The sequence below is a fragment of the Taudactylus pleione genome, unplaced genomic scaffold (genome assembly GCF_031769625.1).
Source record: "Taudactylus pleione unplaced genomic scaffold, aTauple2 ptg000201l, whole genome shotgun sequence".
Lineage (NCBI taxonomy): Eukaryota > Metazoa > Chordata > Amphibia > Anura > Myobatrachidae > Taudactylus > Taudactylus pleione.
Window position 1 is genome coordinate 63,522,390 of NW_028284603.1, and position 17,331 is coordinate 63,539,720.

Below are 17,331 nucleotides of genomic sequence, written 5' to 3' on the forward strand. Positions count from 1 at the left end.
GTTTGTGAGACATTGGAACACAGGGCTATTTCCTGGATATCCGGGAGGTTCCTTCTGGCTGTTCCTTCACCACGAGTCTGCTGCACAATCACTCCAAGGCCGAGGCCTTGCAGAACTCGTTCAAGTCCCTTCTGGCTATGAACGTTTTTATTCTAAACTCTTCCTCGTCCGAAACCCAGGTGGCTCCTTCTGCCCCATTCTGATCCTGAAGTAGTTGAACATTCATTTCAGGGTTCCAGGTTCAAAGTGGAGATCTATTTGCACTCTCTGGAACCGTGGGATTTTCTGTTGTCCCTAGATGTCAGGGACCCTCATTTGCATATTCTTGTCTGTGAGGAGCATCAGCATTTTCTGTGGTTCACTGTCCTCTCGGACCACTACTAGTTTCGGGCCTTGCCCGTAGTTTTTTTTTGACAGTTTCCCAGGTCTTCACCAAGGTGAGGTGTCTGATTGCACCCGCTCTGCGGCTTCGAGGTATCTGGATAATTCCATATCTAGATAATCTTCTCATTGCTGCTCAGTCTGCAGACATCTTGCAGGAACAATTGCAGCTGACTATTCAGGTCCTACAGTCCCACAGGTGGCTCCTCAATTGGCACAAATACAGTCTCATGCCTTTTCAGTGAATGCTACACTTGGGGGATACCCAGGGCCTCATTCAGAGGCGGTCGGAGGATGCAAGCGGTCGCTCAGAAACTGGGCGGCCACTTGCATCCTGACCGCCCGCCTCTGTTGCGGTCGTTAGGCTGTGGGTTAACACCCACAGCTCTAACGACCGCTCGGGTGATGGGACCATCGGGGCTTACGACGAGACCCTAGGGTAGGGTCTCACTTGTCGTAAGCCCCGGAGAGCTTCTGGCTCTGTCAGAGCCGGAAGATCTCCACTGACATCACTAGTGATGTCAGTGGGGTCAGTGGGGCCTCCCCCAAACGGCAGGCGTTCCCATAGGAACGCCTCCGTTTGGGCTGCCACCCCCCCGGCCCGCCTTCCAAACGGGGCGAGCTGTCAACATCGGCAGCTCGCCCCCTTTGGAAAGAGACCCGCTACGACCAGCGCTGTCGGTCGTAGCGGGTCTCACGCATGCGCACGGGGGAGCCGTCTCCCTCGTGCGCATGCGCACTGCACAAACATCGAGGCAGCCGTGCGGTCGTAGACCGTACGGCCGCCTCTGAATAAGCTCCCCAGTCCCAAAAGGTCTTCCTCCATAGGGGCAACATTGTCTCCCTGCAGACAATACTGCAGTCATTTCTTCAGATATGACTGATGTCTGTATACCTCGGCGTGAAGGTTCTCGGCAGACTGGTCTCCACCTTCGACATAATGTAGTTTACACCGTTTCACTCCAGGACCTTCCAATCAGAGCTTCTTGCCAGGTGGAACAAGTCACTCTCTCAGATTCTGTGCCAATTGCCAACATTCTCTCTGGAGGTGTCTCACTCCCTACTGTGGTGGCTGTAGACTTCTCACTTGGACAAGGGCAGTCAATTTCTTATTCAGGATTGGACTCTGTTTACAGAAGACACCAGCCTCAAAGGTTGGGGCACAGTTACCACTCTCGCATCAATATTCCAGGACCGATGGACTGTACAGGGTTCCCGGCTTTCCATCAGCATCTTGGAACTCAGGGTGATTTACAGGACCTTGTGCCAAGCCAGACCCCTTCTCAAAGACCATCCAGTGAAGGTCAGCTCAGACAATGCTACAGCAGTCTCCTACATCAACCATCAAGGTGCCTTTGGCCATACGCAAAGTACACAGGATCCTTCGGTGAGCAGAACGATTCCCCCCAGCTCTGTCAGCAGTCTACATCCCAGGGGTCCCTTCATCCAGAGGTCCATGGACATGATGGCATCCTGTCTGCGCCACAAGCTGACCCTGTAAGCTCCAGGACACAGGATCCAGGGGCTCTTCTGGTGGATGCGTTGTCTGTCCCCTGCACCTTTTCATCTCTTTCAGGTGCCCATACTTGCTTGGGTCATACGCAAGCTAGTGGTAGCTCTAGATTGGCTGCGCTGGATGTGGTATGCAAACTTCAGGTGGATGTCTGTGGTCCTCCTTGGCCCCTTTCTCTCAGGCCGATCCTTCTCTCGCACTGTCTCTTCATGCATCAGGATCTTCCTCGTCTGGCTTTAACAGGGTGATTGCTGAAACAGTCCTGAAGGCCAGGGGTTTCTTGGATTCTGTCGTGCGCACTATGCTTTGTGCCAGGAAACCTATACGCTATGGCGTATCACTGAGTGTGGAAAGCCTACTTCTCCTGGTGTGATCTCCGGAAACTGGATTCTGTGGTGTTCTGTCTTTCCAGATTTCTGTCTTTCCTGGAGGTGGGGTTGGATATTGGCCTCAGTCTGTCTTTTTTTCTCTAGGTTCAGGTTTCTGCCCCCCTCGGTTTACTTCCAAAGATGGATTGTGGTCCTTCCTGCAGGGGGTAATCTATATCGAACCCCTCTTAGTCCCACTGGTTGCACCTTGGGACCAGGTTCTGGTCATCTGGGCTTTTCAGCATCCTTCCTTTGAATCTGTGGACCTTCAATAGCTTATGTGGAAGACTCTGTTACTCCTGGCTATATTTTCGGCCCAAAGGTCTTCTATCCTGATTTTTCACCATAACCAAGTGGTCCTGCGGACCACTTTGCTTTTCTACCGAAGGTGGTCTCCCGGTTTCATATTAACCAGAAAATTGTGCTCCCCTCACTTCCTGTTAAGCATCAGGGAGACCCTCCGACATCCTTCCGGTCCTTGGACATGGTGCGGGCTTTCCGTTTTTATGTTGACAGATCTAAGGATTTCGGCACATGTACTCTTTGTGGTCTATACCATCGTCAAAAGAGGATCCAATCAAACAACAGTCTGTTGGATTAAGGCGGTTATCTGTCAAGTGTACGCTTTGGTAAATTTTGCCTCTTCCTGACTTTGACTGCCAACTCGAGGTGGTCAGTGGGGACCTCCTGGGTGGCTCGTGCGGTTCATCGGAATAGGCTGCCACGTGGTCCTCAGTGCACACCTTTATCAAGTTCTACCGGTTTGACACCTTCACTTTTAGGGCTGCTAGTTTCTTACGAATGGTTCTTCGCACAGCGCATGAGTGTTCTCTCCCTTAGTAGACCGCTTTGGGATGTCCCAGTTGTCTCTGTGTCCCCCCCAAATCTTTTTCTCTAATTCCATTGGAGACACTGTTTTTCCTCCCTTATACTCCTGGCTTTGCTTGGGTTGTTGTTTTGGTTTGTGGTGCTCCACGCTGGCTGACCTCCTTCCGTTTGTGTGTGTTTTGTGTGTGCTTAAGTTCCTCCTCTCTTTCTCTCTGTCCTTTTGTACTTTGCTAGTGTAAACTGTCTGCCAGGGGTGGAGCTGAGGGGAGGAGAAGCCTGTGCTGTATAATTTTAACTCTTAGTGCCCAGACTCCTACAGCTCAGCTTTACCCCAGTGTCTCTCCAGTGGTCCCCCATGCAATCAGAGAAAATAATTTATCAGGTAAGAACCAAAATTACAGCATTTTGGCAATGCAAGATTCTGCCGTTGTACAATAAAAATCCATGAGGCTGCATGTGGTAGCCTATTCTTCCCACTGTTCTTGCATCTGCTGCCGCAACTGTCATCATTAGTATCTGGAATGGAAGGGTTTGTAGCGCCCACCTCCCTGCAATTTATCACGACCAGCAGCCGTCCCAAGGGTCCTCCAGTCCCCTATTCCAAGGAATAAAACAGTAGAAAAAATAGAAACGGCGCATATAGGTCTAACAGGACCCAAAAGACACACTGATAATAAAGGATAAATTGTTTATTATAACATACAAGTGTAGATACTGAATAGTTGATATTGGAGATGGATTGAAAGGTCAATGACCACAATAAATTACTGCAGAAAATTAAACATAATCATAAAAAGGAAAAAACCTCACATGTATTATTGAAGATTAGAGCACCAGCTGTGTACTCCAATCACATGTATTAAACTAAAGTGCTGTTAATAAATACACCTCTATTACATAGAATAAAATCCTCTTCAGGAATAGATGAATAAATGGCCTATTACTGGCATAAAAATGATAGTTCCATTATTGGGAATCCATATTGACACAAATTTTGTATCCAATCATTGGCTGTGAATGCGAAAATGTAACAGATAGTGGAGCCAATGTTACCAAAAATGTGTTCCTCGCTGAGGTAAAAAGAAGGGTGAGTATTAATGCATATAAATCCTCCTCTAGCCCACCTAGGATTAAGGCTGGGGGATATGATGTGGATATGTCTCTCACCTAGTGTTCTTAGTCACTTGCTGCTGTGCACTGGATCTGTGCCATGGAGAGTAAAGCAGTGATGCCGTCAATGCGCAGTGTGGAAGGTAATAAGTCCCGTGTCAGCGCTGGTTCAATTGGCGCTAGCTGGTATGTAGCTGCGACTGTTCACCAGAGGATCCTAGGCCGTGATGGGAAGGCTATGGCTCTACGGAGGCACTCACATGGAGTATATCAACTCCGGAGCATAGCGTTGTCTGCGACTCCAGCAGAGGGGATGGAGCTCTAACGGCTGGATTGGAAAAACGGCTCTGCTGCAATTTCACAGGTGCTTCAGCAAGGCATGAATGCAGGTTAGTAGCAGGGACACCCTTAACGCGTTTCTTTCTCTACTGAGAATTTCTTCAGAAGGATGTCTTAGGAGCAGGAAGGTGTCATATTTAAGGAGGAAACCTGCCAATCAATTTCATTCATTAGTCCAGACAGCACCTGAAATCTATTTTGTCCCTGTGTAATCGGCATTCCTAAACCTAAATGATTTGAATAGTTCTTTTTTCATGTTTGCAATCCACATATATCTACTCTGCATTCACAGGTTAAGTAAATGTCAACAGAAACCCATATCAAATCTGTCAAAATAGAATGCAATCAATGTATAATTAAACATTATCTGTAAATGTTGAAGCACATGCAGATCGTAGATCTATCTATATTCCCTATTTCCTTGGGACCTTATATTATCTATTTGTTGCTCCTTTCCTTAGTATCATTCTATACTATTATCATAGTTCGTTATGTGGACAACTTGTGTTGTCTTTTGGCCGTCGGAGGGAGTGTGATTAATCATCTCTAACAGGATGCTGTTACACTCTCCCCTACACCTATTAGATATTTTGTTTATGAGCTGGTCCTCAGGAGTTATATATATATATATATATATATATATATATATATATATATATTTTTTTTTTTTTATTCGTGCCAGAATTATATTTTGGTATTTATACACCTCTTTGCATATACATGAACGTTTAGTAATAATTTCTAGAGTTAATATATATTTCCTGCAATATGGAGTATTTTCTTACTCTCTATATAATGTTGACTAACATGCACAATGTTTTATTAGTGACAAGGAATATACATATAAATAATATAGATAGATCTACGATCTGCATGTGCTTCAACATTTACAGATAATGTTTAATTATACATTGATTGCATTCTATTTTGACAGATTTGATATGGGTTTCTGTTGACATTTACTTAACCTGTGAATGCAGAGTAGATATATGTGGATTGCAAACATGAAAAAAGAACTATTCAAATCATTTGGGTTTAGGAATGCCGATTACACAGGGACAAAATAGATTGCAGGTGCTGTCTGGACTAATGAATGAAATTGATTGGCAGGTTTCCTCCTTAAATATGACACCTTCCTGCTCCTAAGACATCCTTCTGAAGAAATTCTCAGTAGAGAAAGAAACGCGTTAAGGGTGTCCCTGCTACTAACCTGCATTCATGCCTTGCTGAAGCACCTGTGAAATTGCAGCAGAGCCGTTTTTCCAATCCAGCCGTTAGAGCTCCATCCCCTCTGCTGGAGTCGCAGACAACGCTATGCTCCGGAGTTGATATACTCCATGTGAGTGCCTCCGTAGAGCCATAGCCTTCCCATCACGGCCTAGGATCCTCTGGTGAACAGTCGCAGCTACATACCAGCTAGCGCCAATTGAACCAGCGCTGACACGGGACTTATTACCTTCCACACTGCGCATTGACGGCATCACTGCTTTACTCTCCATGGCACAGATCCAGTGCACAGCAGCAAGTGTCTAAGAACACTAGGTGAGAGACATATCCACATCATATCCCCCAGCCTTAATCCTAGGTGGGCTAGAGGAGGATTTATATGCATTAATACTCACCCTTCTTTTTACCTCAGCGAGGAACACATTTTTGGTAACATTGGCTCCACTATCTGTTACATTTTCGCATTCACAGCCAATGATTGGATACAAAATTTGTGTCAATATGGATTCCCAATAATGGAACTATCATTTTTATGCCAGTAATGGGCCATTTATTCATCTATTCCTGAAGAGGATTTTATTCTATGTAATAGAGGTGTATTTATTAACAGCACTTTAGTTTAATACATGTGATTGGAGTACACAGCTGGTGCTCTAATCTTCAATAATACATGTGAGGTTTTTTCCTTTTTATGATTATGTTTAATTTTCTGCAGTAATTTATTGTGGTCATTGACCTTTCAATCCATCTCCAGTATCGACTATTCAGTATCTACACTTGTATGTTATAATAAACAATTTATCCTTTATTATCAGTGTGTCTTCTGGGTCCGGTTAGACCTATATGCGCCGTTTCTATTTTTTCTACTATCATTAGTATCTGAGCTGTCACCCCATGCTGGGTGCAAAAGATCCGTCTAAAACAGACTTCCTATCACCATCTGCTCATTGTGAAAGCGCACAGAAATCATCCATCACTCCCAATAGACGGAAGAGTTCTATGCCATTACATTTTCGCCTCCCAGTTACCTCTCAGAAATTACCATTGCACTAATACTGTAGTGTGATCTTTCGATCCTGATCCGGCGCATGCCCAGTAACCAATTTTCTTCATTGGCATAAGCGTAGTATGCTAAGCTCCGTGCGCATTGTGACTTTTATGTGATTCAGAATCAGCACCATTGCCTATAGAGAATTTGCAGGGTTCTTCATGCATTTAAATTATAAGTTTCATGTTCTGGCCCTGTTAGAATTTCAGTATTATACATACAGTAGTATGTACATATACTTTATATTATGTAAAGTCTCTGGTTTCTTCTCATGTTAAAATAATCTAGGCTGAAGTCAGCGCGTGATGTAGTGTCGAGGACAGGCCATTCGCTTGCTCTTGGCTGTTTGCACCGTTATGTTGGTGGAATTGGGTCAGGGCAGCATCTGAAGACCAGTGTCAGCATTCTCTTGGCACTGGCTCAGGATGGCACTTCACCAGAAGTTCAGGTGAGAAAGTATTCTATTCATGGCCTTATATCATCTAGCTTAACCTGAATGACCGTCATTCTGCATGTTTGTAATATATGGACGTATATATTATTACACTGTATTATATAAAAGAAGGATTGTATAATATATATCTTGTTTTTTTTTAGACTTGGTCTCTCCACTCACTTGCGCTGATTGTTGACTCAAGTGGTCCGATGTATCGTGGCTATGTAGAACCAACACTATCTTTAGTGCTTACACTTCTGCTGACTGTCCCTCCTTCACATACAGAGGTTCACCAGTGCTTAGGCCGGTGCTTGGGAGCTATCATCACAACAGTGGGTCCAGAGCTGCAAGGTCAGTAGTAATGACACAATGATAGCTCGATAGCATTGGAAGCTGGACACTGTAAGCTAGCTATGTAACAAGTTGTATATAACTCCGTATCCTCCTACTTCTGGTTGGTTTACTTTCACCTGAATTAATCTTTAATCCACATATCAGACACAAGGAGCACTTTGTAGACTGTTTTAGATAACTCACAAAACTAGAACAAACTGTGTTAATGGCACGTCATGCATTTGATAAACATACCTTGCTTCAGAGTTATAGTAACACATTGATTATTTGAGGCCAAAATATAATAAATAACCTAAAGAACTTGATTAACTTGGAAAATGTTGACTAAAAATACTTAATAAAAAATAAAAACCTTGATTCAGAAATGAATGAATACCCCAGTATAATCAGTCAGATGATAATGTCTTATCACAGGCAATGGGCCCACTATTTCTACCATCCGTTCTTCATGTCTTGTGGGCTGTGCAATCATGCAGGATCACTCAGACTCACTGGTCCAGGCCGCTGCCATCTCCTGCCTCCAGCAACTTCACATGTTTGCTCCTCGTCACGTCAATCTCTCCAGCCTGGTCCCATGTCTCTGCGTAAGATTTTTCATGTCTTCAGTTAGTCTTCATGTGATAGTAGCATGAATGTATTTTGATTTTCATGGTCTCTTTTTTGCAGTACTTGTATGTTGTGATTTTCCATTTTATACTCCTAACAGTAGAAACAAGTGCATATTTGCTGCTACTAATTTTATCATGTTATTAGTCAATATTGTATATTGGGAATGTTTTCACTTTGTAGGTTCACCTAGGCAGTTCCCATTTGCTGTTAAGACGCGCGGCCGTAGCTTGTCTCAGGCAGCTGGCACAGAGGGAGGCAGCAGAAGTGTGTGAATACGCCATGAACCTGGCAAAGAATGCAGCAGATAAGGAAAGCAGTGGTCTCAGTAAGTGGGAAGATCCATATTTAGTCTTAGAATGTCAGTCTCATTGTTCAATTGAGCTTTCATTGCATATAAATTATTCCTTCATCCACCAGGGGATACTGGAGCTGAAGACCCTGGGGTATATACGGTGGTAAAGTGGAGCCTGGCACTTTAAATCTAGAAGTGTGACTAGCTCCTCCCCCTCTATTCTCCATTAGCCCCAGTTTTAGAAATGTGCCCGAAAATTATTTTATACAGAATAATTTTTTTTTCAATACATGTTAATTGTAAATTAATTATGTACAATCATGAGCAAATGGGGCACCTTTTGGATTATATAGTTTAAAACATAAATAAGTAATCATTCTTTATTTGAATAAAACATGCTTAAGAATAGTAATTGTTTAAAATTCTTTATTATAATATTACATATGAAATGTATTACATAAACCATTTATATACTCCAGCTTCTAAGCATAAACTGTATTATAACTTGAAAAGTTTGTCATGTGACTTCACCTGATGTACATACAGATGGAGCAGCTATCTTTTAGATCAGACAGTAATACTTATAGAAGCTGGTTTTAAATCACTGACTATAGATACAGGGCAGTGATCACATATTTCTTCTCAGATATAAACATAACAGACACTGGTCTGGAAGGAGTGCTGTTTGGAATGTTGGACCGGGAAACAGATCGCAAACTGTGCTCCGACATTCATGACACACTGGGCCACATGCTCTCCTCTTTGGCTGTGGATAAATTGTCTCATTGGTTGCTATTATGCAAGGATGTCTTGGCAGCCTCCAGTGGTATGTATCTTGTTATGTCTGTGCAGTATTCTTCCTAGTAATCTAAAGAGAAATTCCGCTGACATGCAAAAGATTGCGCTTGTCCTACACAGTGCTGACTGCAATCCTACAGATGTGTCCACATACATCTATCCTCCGTGCGCTACAAGTCGCATTACACGATCACTTTACTTCCGGGTGTCAGTTCTGCACAATGCAAAGAAGATGTGATGTGCATCATTTTCTCCTCCAGTACACCTGAGAGGATCGCAAAACACTTGTCTCTAACCTCTGCAGCTAGAACCAGTCTTAATTGCCATTTTGTTATTGCCACATGGATATCACACACTGACATATCACAAATGTTTGTTAAGATAGTTTACTTTTAATATAGCATTACTAAATAATTGATAATTGACTAATTCATGTGTTAATTAGATAAAATCCATATATTTACATTTTATCAATTTAGATGTGGGTACAGCTGGTCTGGTAGCTGGAGGAAGGGACGAAGAGTCAGAGAAGAAGGATGAAATGGATGACGACACCATGTTTACTACACTTGGAGATGATGATAAATCGAAACCATTTGTAGCCCCTCGTTGGGCAACACGTGTGTTTGCTGCAGACTGCCTGTGCCGGATTATCATGCTGTGTGAAAATGCTAACAAGGCACACTTTGATTTAGCTGCTGCTCGCACACTGAAACTGAAAAGCCCCAAAAGTAAGAATACAGTCTGATTGTTCCTTTTTGCTTATTTTATCAAGCTAGTGGTCACAACGGATAAAATCCTCAGCCCAATTATCTGACATATGTTATAGATGATATTTAACGATCCAAAAACTGAATTTAAGGAGCATTTTCTTTTTCTTTTTCCTCCAATAGGGGGCACAGGGATGACACTGGGAATAGCCTGGTGAGGAGAGTCTGGGCAGCAAATAGTTAAATGCAAATACCCACAAGCTCAGGCTCATCTCCTCAATACCCCGCCCCCAGCCAGAGGCCATCAGTTTGAGTTTGGTTCCGGCAGGAGCAGGGCACCAGATTATAGGGGGTCTTCTTTAGGTGGTTCCTCGCAGTTTATTTTAATCATTTTATTTGAAATTAGTTTTTACTCAGTGGGCAGTGTAAGGCGTCCTATAGGTCGCCCCCACTGCTGCTCCAGCGCCGTTGGCTGCAGCACTGGCGACTGGGTCAGTGAATTCAGCCGTGGACTCCTACACTTCTGGAGCTCCAAGCTGCAGCCAGCACTCACTGGGGACAAGGTAAGACTGCTCCCTGCATGCAGGAAGCCACGGGTTCACGGCTGTCACAGCCGTCGCAGTAGACCACCAGCGGTGCTGGCAGTGGTGGCTCCCGGTCTACTGCGCTTACCACTAGACCACCAGGAATTACTATATGGAGCAGGGGCTGCTTAATAGCAGTGGTGGCCATGTTCCCTGAGGGTTATGCCAGACGGAGGAGGCGGGTGCTTCTCTGTTCGCTCCACCCCCAACCCTGGGACACGTTTTACCTACAGGGCCAGAAATCCCCAGGCAGTTGCTCCCTTCTCTCCTCTCCCTCCTAGATGCTGAGTGGCCATTTTACAGCATAGCCTGCCTCAGCTTTGGAGAGAGAGAAAATGGGCTCCAATATCGTCTAATAGCCTGTTCCCAGCAGCTGCGCTTAATTCATTGCTCCTTCCAGCTGTTTAGGCTGGTTTGTTGAGCCACTTTAGCCCACATTTCTGCATTAAGAGGTCTGTGTGCATGTGAGTAAGTGTACTTTTACTTGTGTGTCTGTACCTGCTGTTACTGGTAACTGAAAAACATCACTTGCAGGGATGAGTGTGTGTGTGTGTGTGTGTGTGTGTGTATATATATATATATATATATTTTTTTTTACATTGTGTGGGAATATTTAGAAATAAGACTACCAAGGAGGTAGGCGCTACAGCGTTACGTTCATGTAAGAAGTGTCTTAATGTCATTTCTCCTCAAGATCCGGAGCATGATGGTCTGTGTGTCGGTTGCTTTGGGGCCCTGCAACAGGTGATTGCGCCCATGGATTCTAGTCAAGAACTTGCTTGGACGTCACAACTGACTCTGGTAATGTCACAGTTTGTAGACCGCATGACAGTCTCAGTACCACCTGTCCCTGTCGCTGTGCCACAGCTTCCCATGGCTGAGCCACCCAGCATGCAGATCTTTGCCCAGTCAGTACAGGGGTTGGCTCAGGTATCCACATCCTTTCAGCAGATGCTTCATAAGGATAAGGCTTCTAGGCATAGACCTGCTCCACGCGAGTTCCACTCCTTAATCTGGCAGAGGTTCAGATTCAGAGATATCTTTAGATGGCGAGGCTAGTGCTTTCATTGCTACAGAGGTGGAGACGTCCTCAGTAGACGTAGAGGCTCTTTTTAGAGAAGTGAAAGCTATTCTTTTAGTGGAGGACTCTGAGCAACCTCCTAGATCCAAGGTACCTGTGTTTAAGAGACAGAAAAAGACAGTGGCGGAATTTCCATCTTCTGCACTGCTAGAAGACTTTCTAGCGGAGGTGTGGACTCCGCTAGTAGACTCTTTCAGGTATTGCTACCTTTTACCCTCTCCCCGCAGCTGATAGGGCTAAGTGGAAGTCTCCTCCCCCGGAGGATGCCCACATTACTCGTCTTATTAGGTCATCCCTCCATCCTATCCCTAATTCGGCATCTCTTAAAGATCCTACAGACAGGAAACTGGAAAATTTCTTAAAAACCATTTATGTGAATGCAGGGGCTCTGGCTCGGCCAGCCAGCCCTGGCATCGGCTTGGGTGGCTAAAGCTGTGGGCCGCTGGGCAGAAACTTTGGAGGAAGGACTTGCCTCTGGCGCACACAGAGGTGACTTGGTTACTATGGTTGCACACGTTAGAGAGGCAGATCCTTATCTCTCCGAAGCAGCTATAAATTCAGGAATTTTAACTTCTAAGATTTATGCTTCTGCAGTTGCAACAAGAAGAGCACTTTGGTTGTGCACCTGGAAGGCGGACATGGAATCCAAGCAGGCCCTGGAAGCCCTTCCCTATTCGGGTGATGTTCTGTTTGGTCCAGAATTGGACAAGATAGTGGCTATGTTGGCAGCATCTAAATCCGCTTTCTTATCATTCTCTCGCCACTCCGAGACCTAGGACTTCAGCATCTCGTTCCTTTTGTCCACAAGGCAAGGCTAGAGGTCAGCCATTTTCCAGAAGCCAGGGTTCTGCTTCTAAAAGCTTCAAGCCCAGAGGTAAGCAACTCTGGTCCACTAAACGTCCAGCTGCCAAGCCAGCGAACAAGCCTGCCGCATGATGGGACGGGCCTCCTCCTGGGGGACCTCGGAGTGGGAGGCTGGCTTCTTCGTTTTTCGGCAGTGTGGATGCAGACCACAACGGATGCTTGGGTCAGAGGCGTCGTGTCTCAAGGCTACGCTCACACCTTTAGACAGCGACTGCCTTTACAGTTCTTTTCCACCAGCCTTCCTTCACAGCTTGAAAAGGCAAAAGCTCTCAGGGAGTCTATTCGTGCTCTCATCGTCTCAGGGGTCGTTATTCCTGTTCCCCCGTCCCAGAAAGGGTTAAGCTTTGACGCTAATCTATTTCTGGTTCAGAAGCCGGATGACTCTTTTCGCTCCATCCTCAATTTGAAACACTTGAACAAATTTCTTCGGAGGCCCAAATTCCACATGGAGTCCCTTCGGTCCATCATTCTAGCATTGGAACCTGGAGACTTTATGGCATCGTTGGATATTCAGGATGCCTATTTGCATATCCCAATTACTAACATTTTCTCAGGTTTGCTGTCCAAACCAAACACTACCAGTTTCAAGCGTTACTCTTTGGTCTGTCCACTGCCTCTCGTGTGTTCACGAAGGTCATGGTAGTAGTGGCAACACAACTGAGCCGCAAGGGCATCAGAATTTTGTCGTACCTGGACGACTTGCTTCTTTTGGCACAATCTCCGACAGTTCTCAGAGAGCACATCCATCTGACGGTAGAGCTCCTACAATCTCACGGATGGATAATCAATTGGAAGAAATCCACGCTATCTCCGTCCCATGAAATGCTCCATTTGGGAGTCTTATTGGATTCAAGAGCTCAGAGTCTTCCTCCTTCCGGACAAGATCTTACAGTATACGCACCTTTCTCAATCAGCGTCGTGTCCATACACTCGTGCATGCAGATTCTGGGGTCATTGGTCGCAGCGTTTGATAGGGTGGAATACAGTCAGTTGCACTCTCGGCCTCTCCAAAGAATCATTCTGAAGAGATGGATCAAAACTCGTCCAAACCTCAGGGCTCAGATTCTAATTCCTCCTCAGGAGGTATGTCCTTGCTGTGGTGGCTACAGCCTTCACATCTGGACAAGGGACGTCCCTTTTGGATCCAGGACTGAGTCCTACTCACCACGGATGCAAGTCTTTGGGGGTGAGGGGTGGTAACTGGTCATCTAATATTTCAGGGCCTTTGGACGCGTCAGGAGAGCCAACTTTCCATCCTGGAACTTTGTGCCATGTACAGGGCTATGTGTCAGGCATAGCACCTCCTTCATGGACGTCCGGTGAAGGTAAAGTCAGACAATGCAACTGCGGTGGTCTACATAAGCCACCAGGGCGGCACTCGCAGTCAGGAAGCCATGCAGGAAGACAGCCGAATTCTTCGCTCGTCGAAATGTCATCTTCCAGCACTGTCCGCCGTCTTCATCTCGGGCGTTCAAAATTGAGTGGAATTCCTAAGTCATCAGGACAACCAAGCAAGCGAGTGGGCTCTGCATCCAGACGTCTTCCAGCTTATTAGTCCATCGCTGGGGCCCTGCCGCACATCGATATGATGGCGTCTCGTTACAACCATCAGCTTCCAAGATATTGCTCCCGCACCAGGGATCCAGAAGCCCCCCTTTTAGATGCACTAGCTGTTCCTTGGACCTTCCCTCTGATTTATGTCTTCCCTCCAATCTCAATGATTCCTAGGGTCCTCCGCAAGTTCAAGCTGGAGGGAGGCACTCTGATTCTGGTGACTCCAGATTGGTCTCTTGAGACATCCATCCTAAAAGCAAAAGCATTATCCAGGAGGGTCGTTCGGACCATGCTGCAGGCTATGAAGCCGCCTTGTTATCACCGGGTTTGACATACCTATTTTTCTTGATGTTCGACTAGGGGTCTTTCTGCCTTTCCCAGATCCTTTCCTTTCTGCAAACAGGTCTGGATTTGGGCCTTAGGCTCTCTTCCTTGAAGGTCCAGGTTTTGGCCTTGTCTGTCCTCTTCCAAAGGCAGATGGCTCAGCCCAGACTCTCTTCTCCAGACTATATCCAGTGTTATCTCTGTGTGCCCTCTATGGAGTCGAAGAAAAAGACTTAACAGGTAAGAACATACGGTAAGTCTCCTTATATCCTTACAAATCTAAATGTACAGCAAATAAAGATGAAATTTAGCGAAATATAAGTTTAAAAATGAGCTGGCATCCTTCACTTTAAAAACTATCACCGTAATGCCACAACAAAGAGTTCATCTTTCCATTTAACTCATCCAGTGGAATTACTCAAAAAAATTTAGTTTGTAGAATTGTTCTTTAACATTTTAAAATGTATAGGTACTCTTTGGTAGTACGCAAAGGTTATTTTATATTTATAATTTATTTAACATAATTTCTAGTTTATATAGTTCAGCCTCTTATTCTGATTAATTTCACAGATGACCTCTTGGTCCTACACCTCTCTGATCTTATTCGGATGGCTTTCATGGCTGCCACTGATCACAGCAATCAGCTCCGTATGGCTGGCCTGCAAGCACTGGAGGATATCATCAAGAAGTTTGCTTCTGTTCCTGAGCCTGAATTTCCAGGACATGTAATCTTGGAACAGTATCAGGCCAATGTAAGGGTATAGAGCGCCTCAGAGTTTGAAATAAAACCAGGACAATTGTTAATTTGTAGGCCTTTACACTGTGTGTAAGACAACCAAACACTAAAATGTATTCTACATAGTTGCTCACACTCAGCGGAGATGGCCATTTTGAGGGCTAATGATAGGTGTGAACGCATTTAATCAGTTGACTGGGTACCAGTGATGCCATTGTGTCCTCTACCTACATCAGTGATGTCAATTGTTCTTTTGAAATAATACTCCTCCCTAATGTCACAGGTTCTTATTGAATTAGGAGGTTGAATTCTTCCGTGCCTTCTCAGTGTGATAATGACCTTTTCCTGGTTATTTCCCAACTTCAATAACCTGAGCTGTATTAGTCAATTAATGTTAACATGTGTCTTTTGCATACATCCAATTTTTGGGTTATGTAATAATTTCATTTGAATTTTATTTTAGTGCTATAAAACTTTTATTATGTTTTATTGCCCAAATTTAATGCTCTGATGAACTTGATGACAAAAGTTGTAAAACATGACTATCTCCAAGCTTCATTGCACATGATGTTATTAGCCTTAAAGTTTCTATTTAAGTGTGTGTTTTTCTTTTATTTTACAATATAGTGTTTTATAGACCTTTTGAGAAATTTCTATTTGAGAAATTTATTGTATTTCATTTTTATTTTTTTGTAGGTTGGAGCTGCTTTAAGACCAGCATTTTCACAGGATACGCCTTCAGATATCACAGCAAAAGCCTGCCAGGTATAGATCTATTGTATGCGTGTCTACAGAAAAAGATGAATCTCCTTTTGGTACTTGCCAGAATAACCGTCTGTGTGGGTCTCTTGTCAGGTGTGTAGCTCCTGGATAGGGAGCAAAGTGGTGAGTGACCTGAATGACCTTCGCAGGGTGCACAACCTTTTAGTTTCTTCGCTGGACAAGGCACAAACAGGGAAAGGAGCATCCAGTCAGCTTTACCGTGAGAGTGCCATAACTATGGAGAAACTGGCTGTACTCAAAGCTTGGGCACAGGTAGGCACAACTTATTTTAGTTGTAAGATGATATTGATTGGTGGCCTTATCTATGAATACATATTGCAAACATGAAATCAGTTCACATATCTGATTATTATTTTCTCTTCAAAATCCTGAAATAACAGGGTAGCAGGTTTTCTACATTTACTATTGCTAGTTTAGTAGTTTGTGTATCTTCAAGCCATTGAGGCTACTTAGACTAATTTTTAGCTGTTTCATGAAAGTCATTTTAACCAAAAATCGATTTCGATTAAAGTGGTTGCTACATAATATAACTTGTTTTAATAGTCTACACATTGTGTGACATTGTTTTTAATGACTAGCTGCTGTGTGCTGTGCCTTTTTTCCTTGCGCATCAGTCAGATTCTAATTCGTTTTTGTGGGCAGTTTGGAAAATGAGAGCAAACTTGATTGGTTGCTATTGGCAACCACACTTGTACTAATTCATATAAATGATGACCCATTGTAATCAGTTGATAACAATTATTTACAATAAGATTCTTAGAAGTATTAATAACATTCAGTTTTAAATGTTGGGGTATATATAGTACATGAAATCACTCTAAACAAATTAAAAAGGAAATGGTTCCTATACGCTTTACTTTTAATAGACAGTAGAATAATGTATTCCTGCTGTAAATGATGAAGCTGCGATGACGCGTTTTACTGTTTCATAGTACTGATTGCATCCTTGGGTTTGGCAGCTTTCGCAGCTATGATTGTATCAGGGGACCAAAAACTCCACGGGTTCCTCTACTTTGGGTAAATGTGGACAATGGGTGCAACCTGGCAACAGAGCATGCTGTTTATACATATATTATTTATTATACAGATTTACAGGATAATTATACATTTTCTACTTCAGGGTCCATAGGGGGTCCACAGGGTTGACCTTGGGGTTATAGCTGGAACAGGATCCATGGGCACCACACAGTTAAGCTTTTAGCTCCCAGGATGCACTTGGGTCCTCCTCTATACCCCGCCCCCGAGCCACAGGCACCTCAGTGTAAGCTGGTGCCCGGCCGGAATCGGTCACCGCGCAGGGGGGCTGCAGGAGCAGCCCCCAGAAGCTTTTTATTTTAAGTTAGATTTTATTTATTTTAATCTCTTTTTACTACGGACGGCAGCGAAGGGCTG

General features: G+C 44.2%; 1 protein-coding gene across 1 annotated transcript in view; it reads left to right on the forward strand.

Moving 5' to 3' along the window:
• Positions 1-17,331, forward strand: part of HEATR5B (HEAT repeat containing 5B) — an 88,868-nt gene that overhangs the window by 51,515 nt on the left and 20,022 nt on the right. The window contains exons 19-27 of the mRNA XM_088477431.1: positions 7,103-7,262; positions 7,412-7,601; positions 8,019-8,188; positions 8,394-8,538; positions 9,152-9,331; positions 9,783-10,034; positions 14,991-15,172; positions 15,853-15,921; positions 16,012-16,191. Of these exons, the coding sequence (XP_088333557.1) occupies positions 7,103-7,262; positions 7,412-7,601; positions 8,019-8,188; positions 8,394-8,538; positions 9,152-9,331; positions 9,783-10,034; positions 14,991-15,172; positions 15,853-15,921; positions 16,012-16,191 (1,528 nt within the window). The remainder of the gene's footprint in view (positions 1-7,102; positions 7,263-7,411; positions 7,602-8,018; positions 8,189-8,393; positions 8,539-9,151; positions 9,332-9,782; positions 10,035-14,990; positions 15,173-15,852; positions 15,922-16,011; positions 16,192-17,331) is intronic.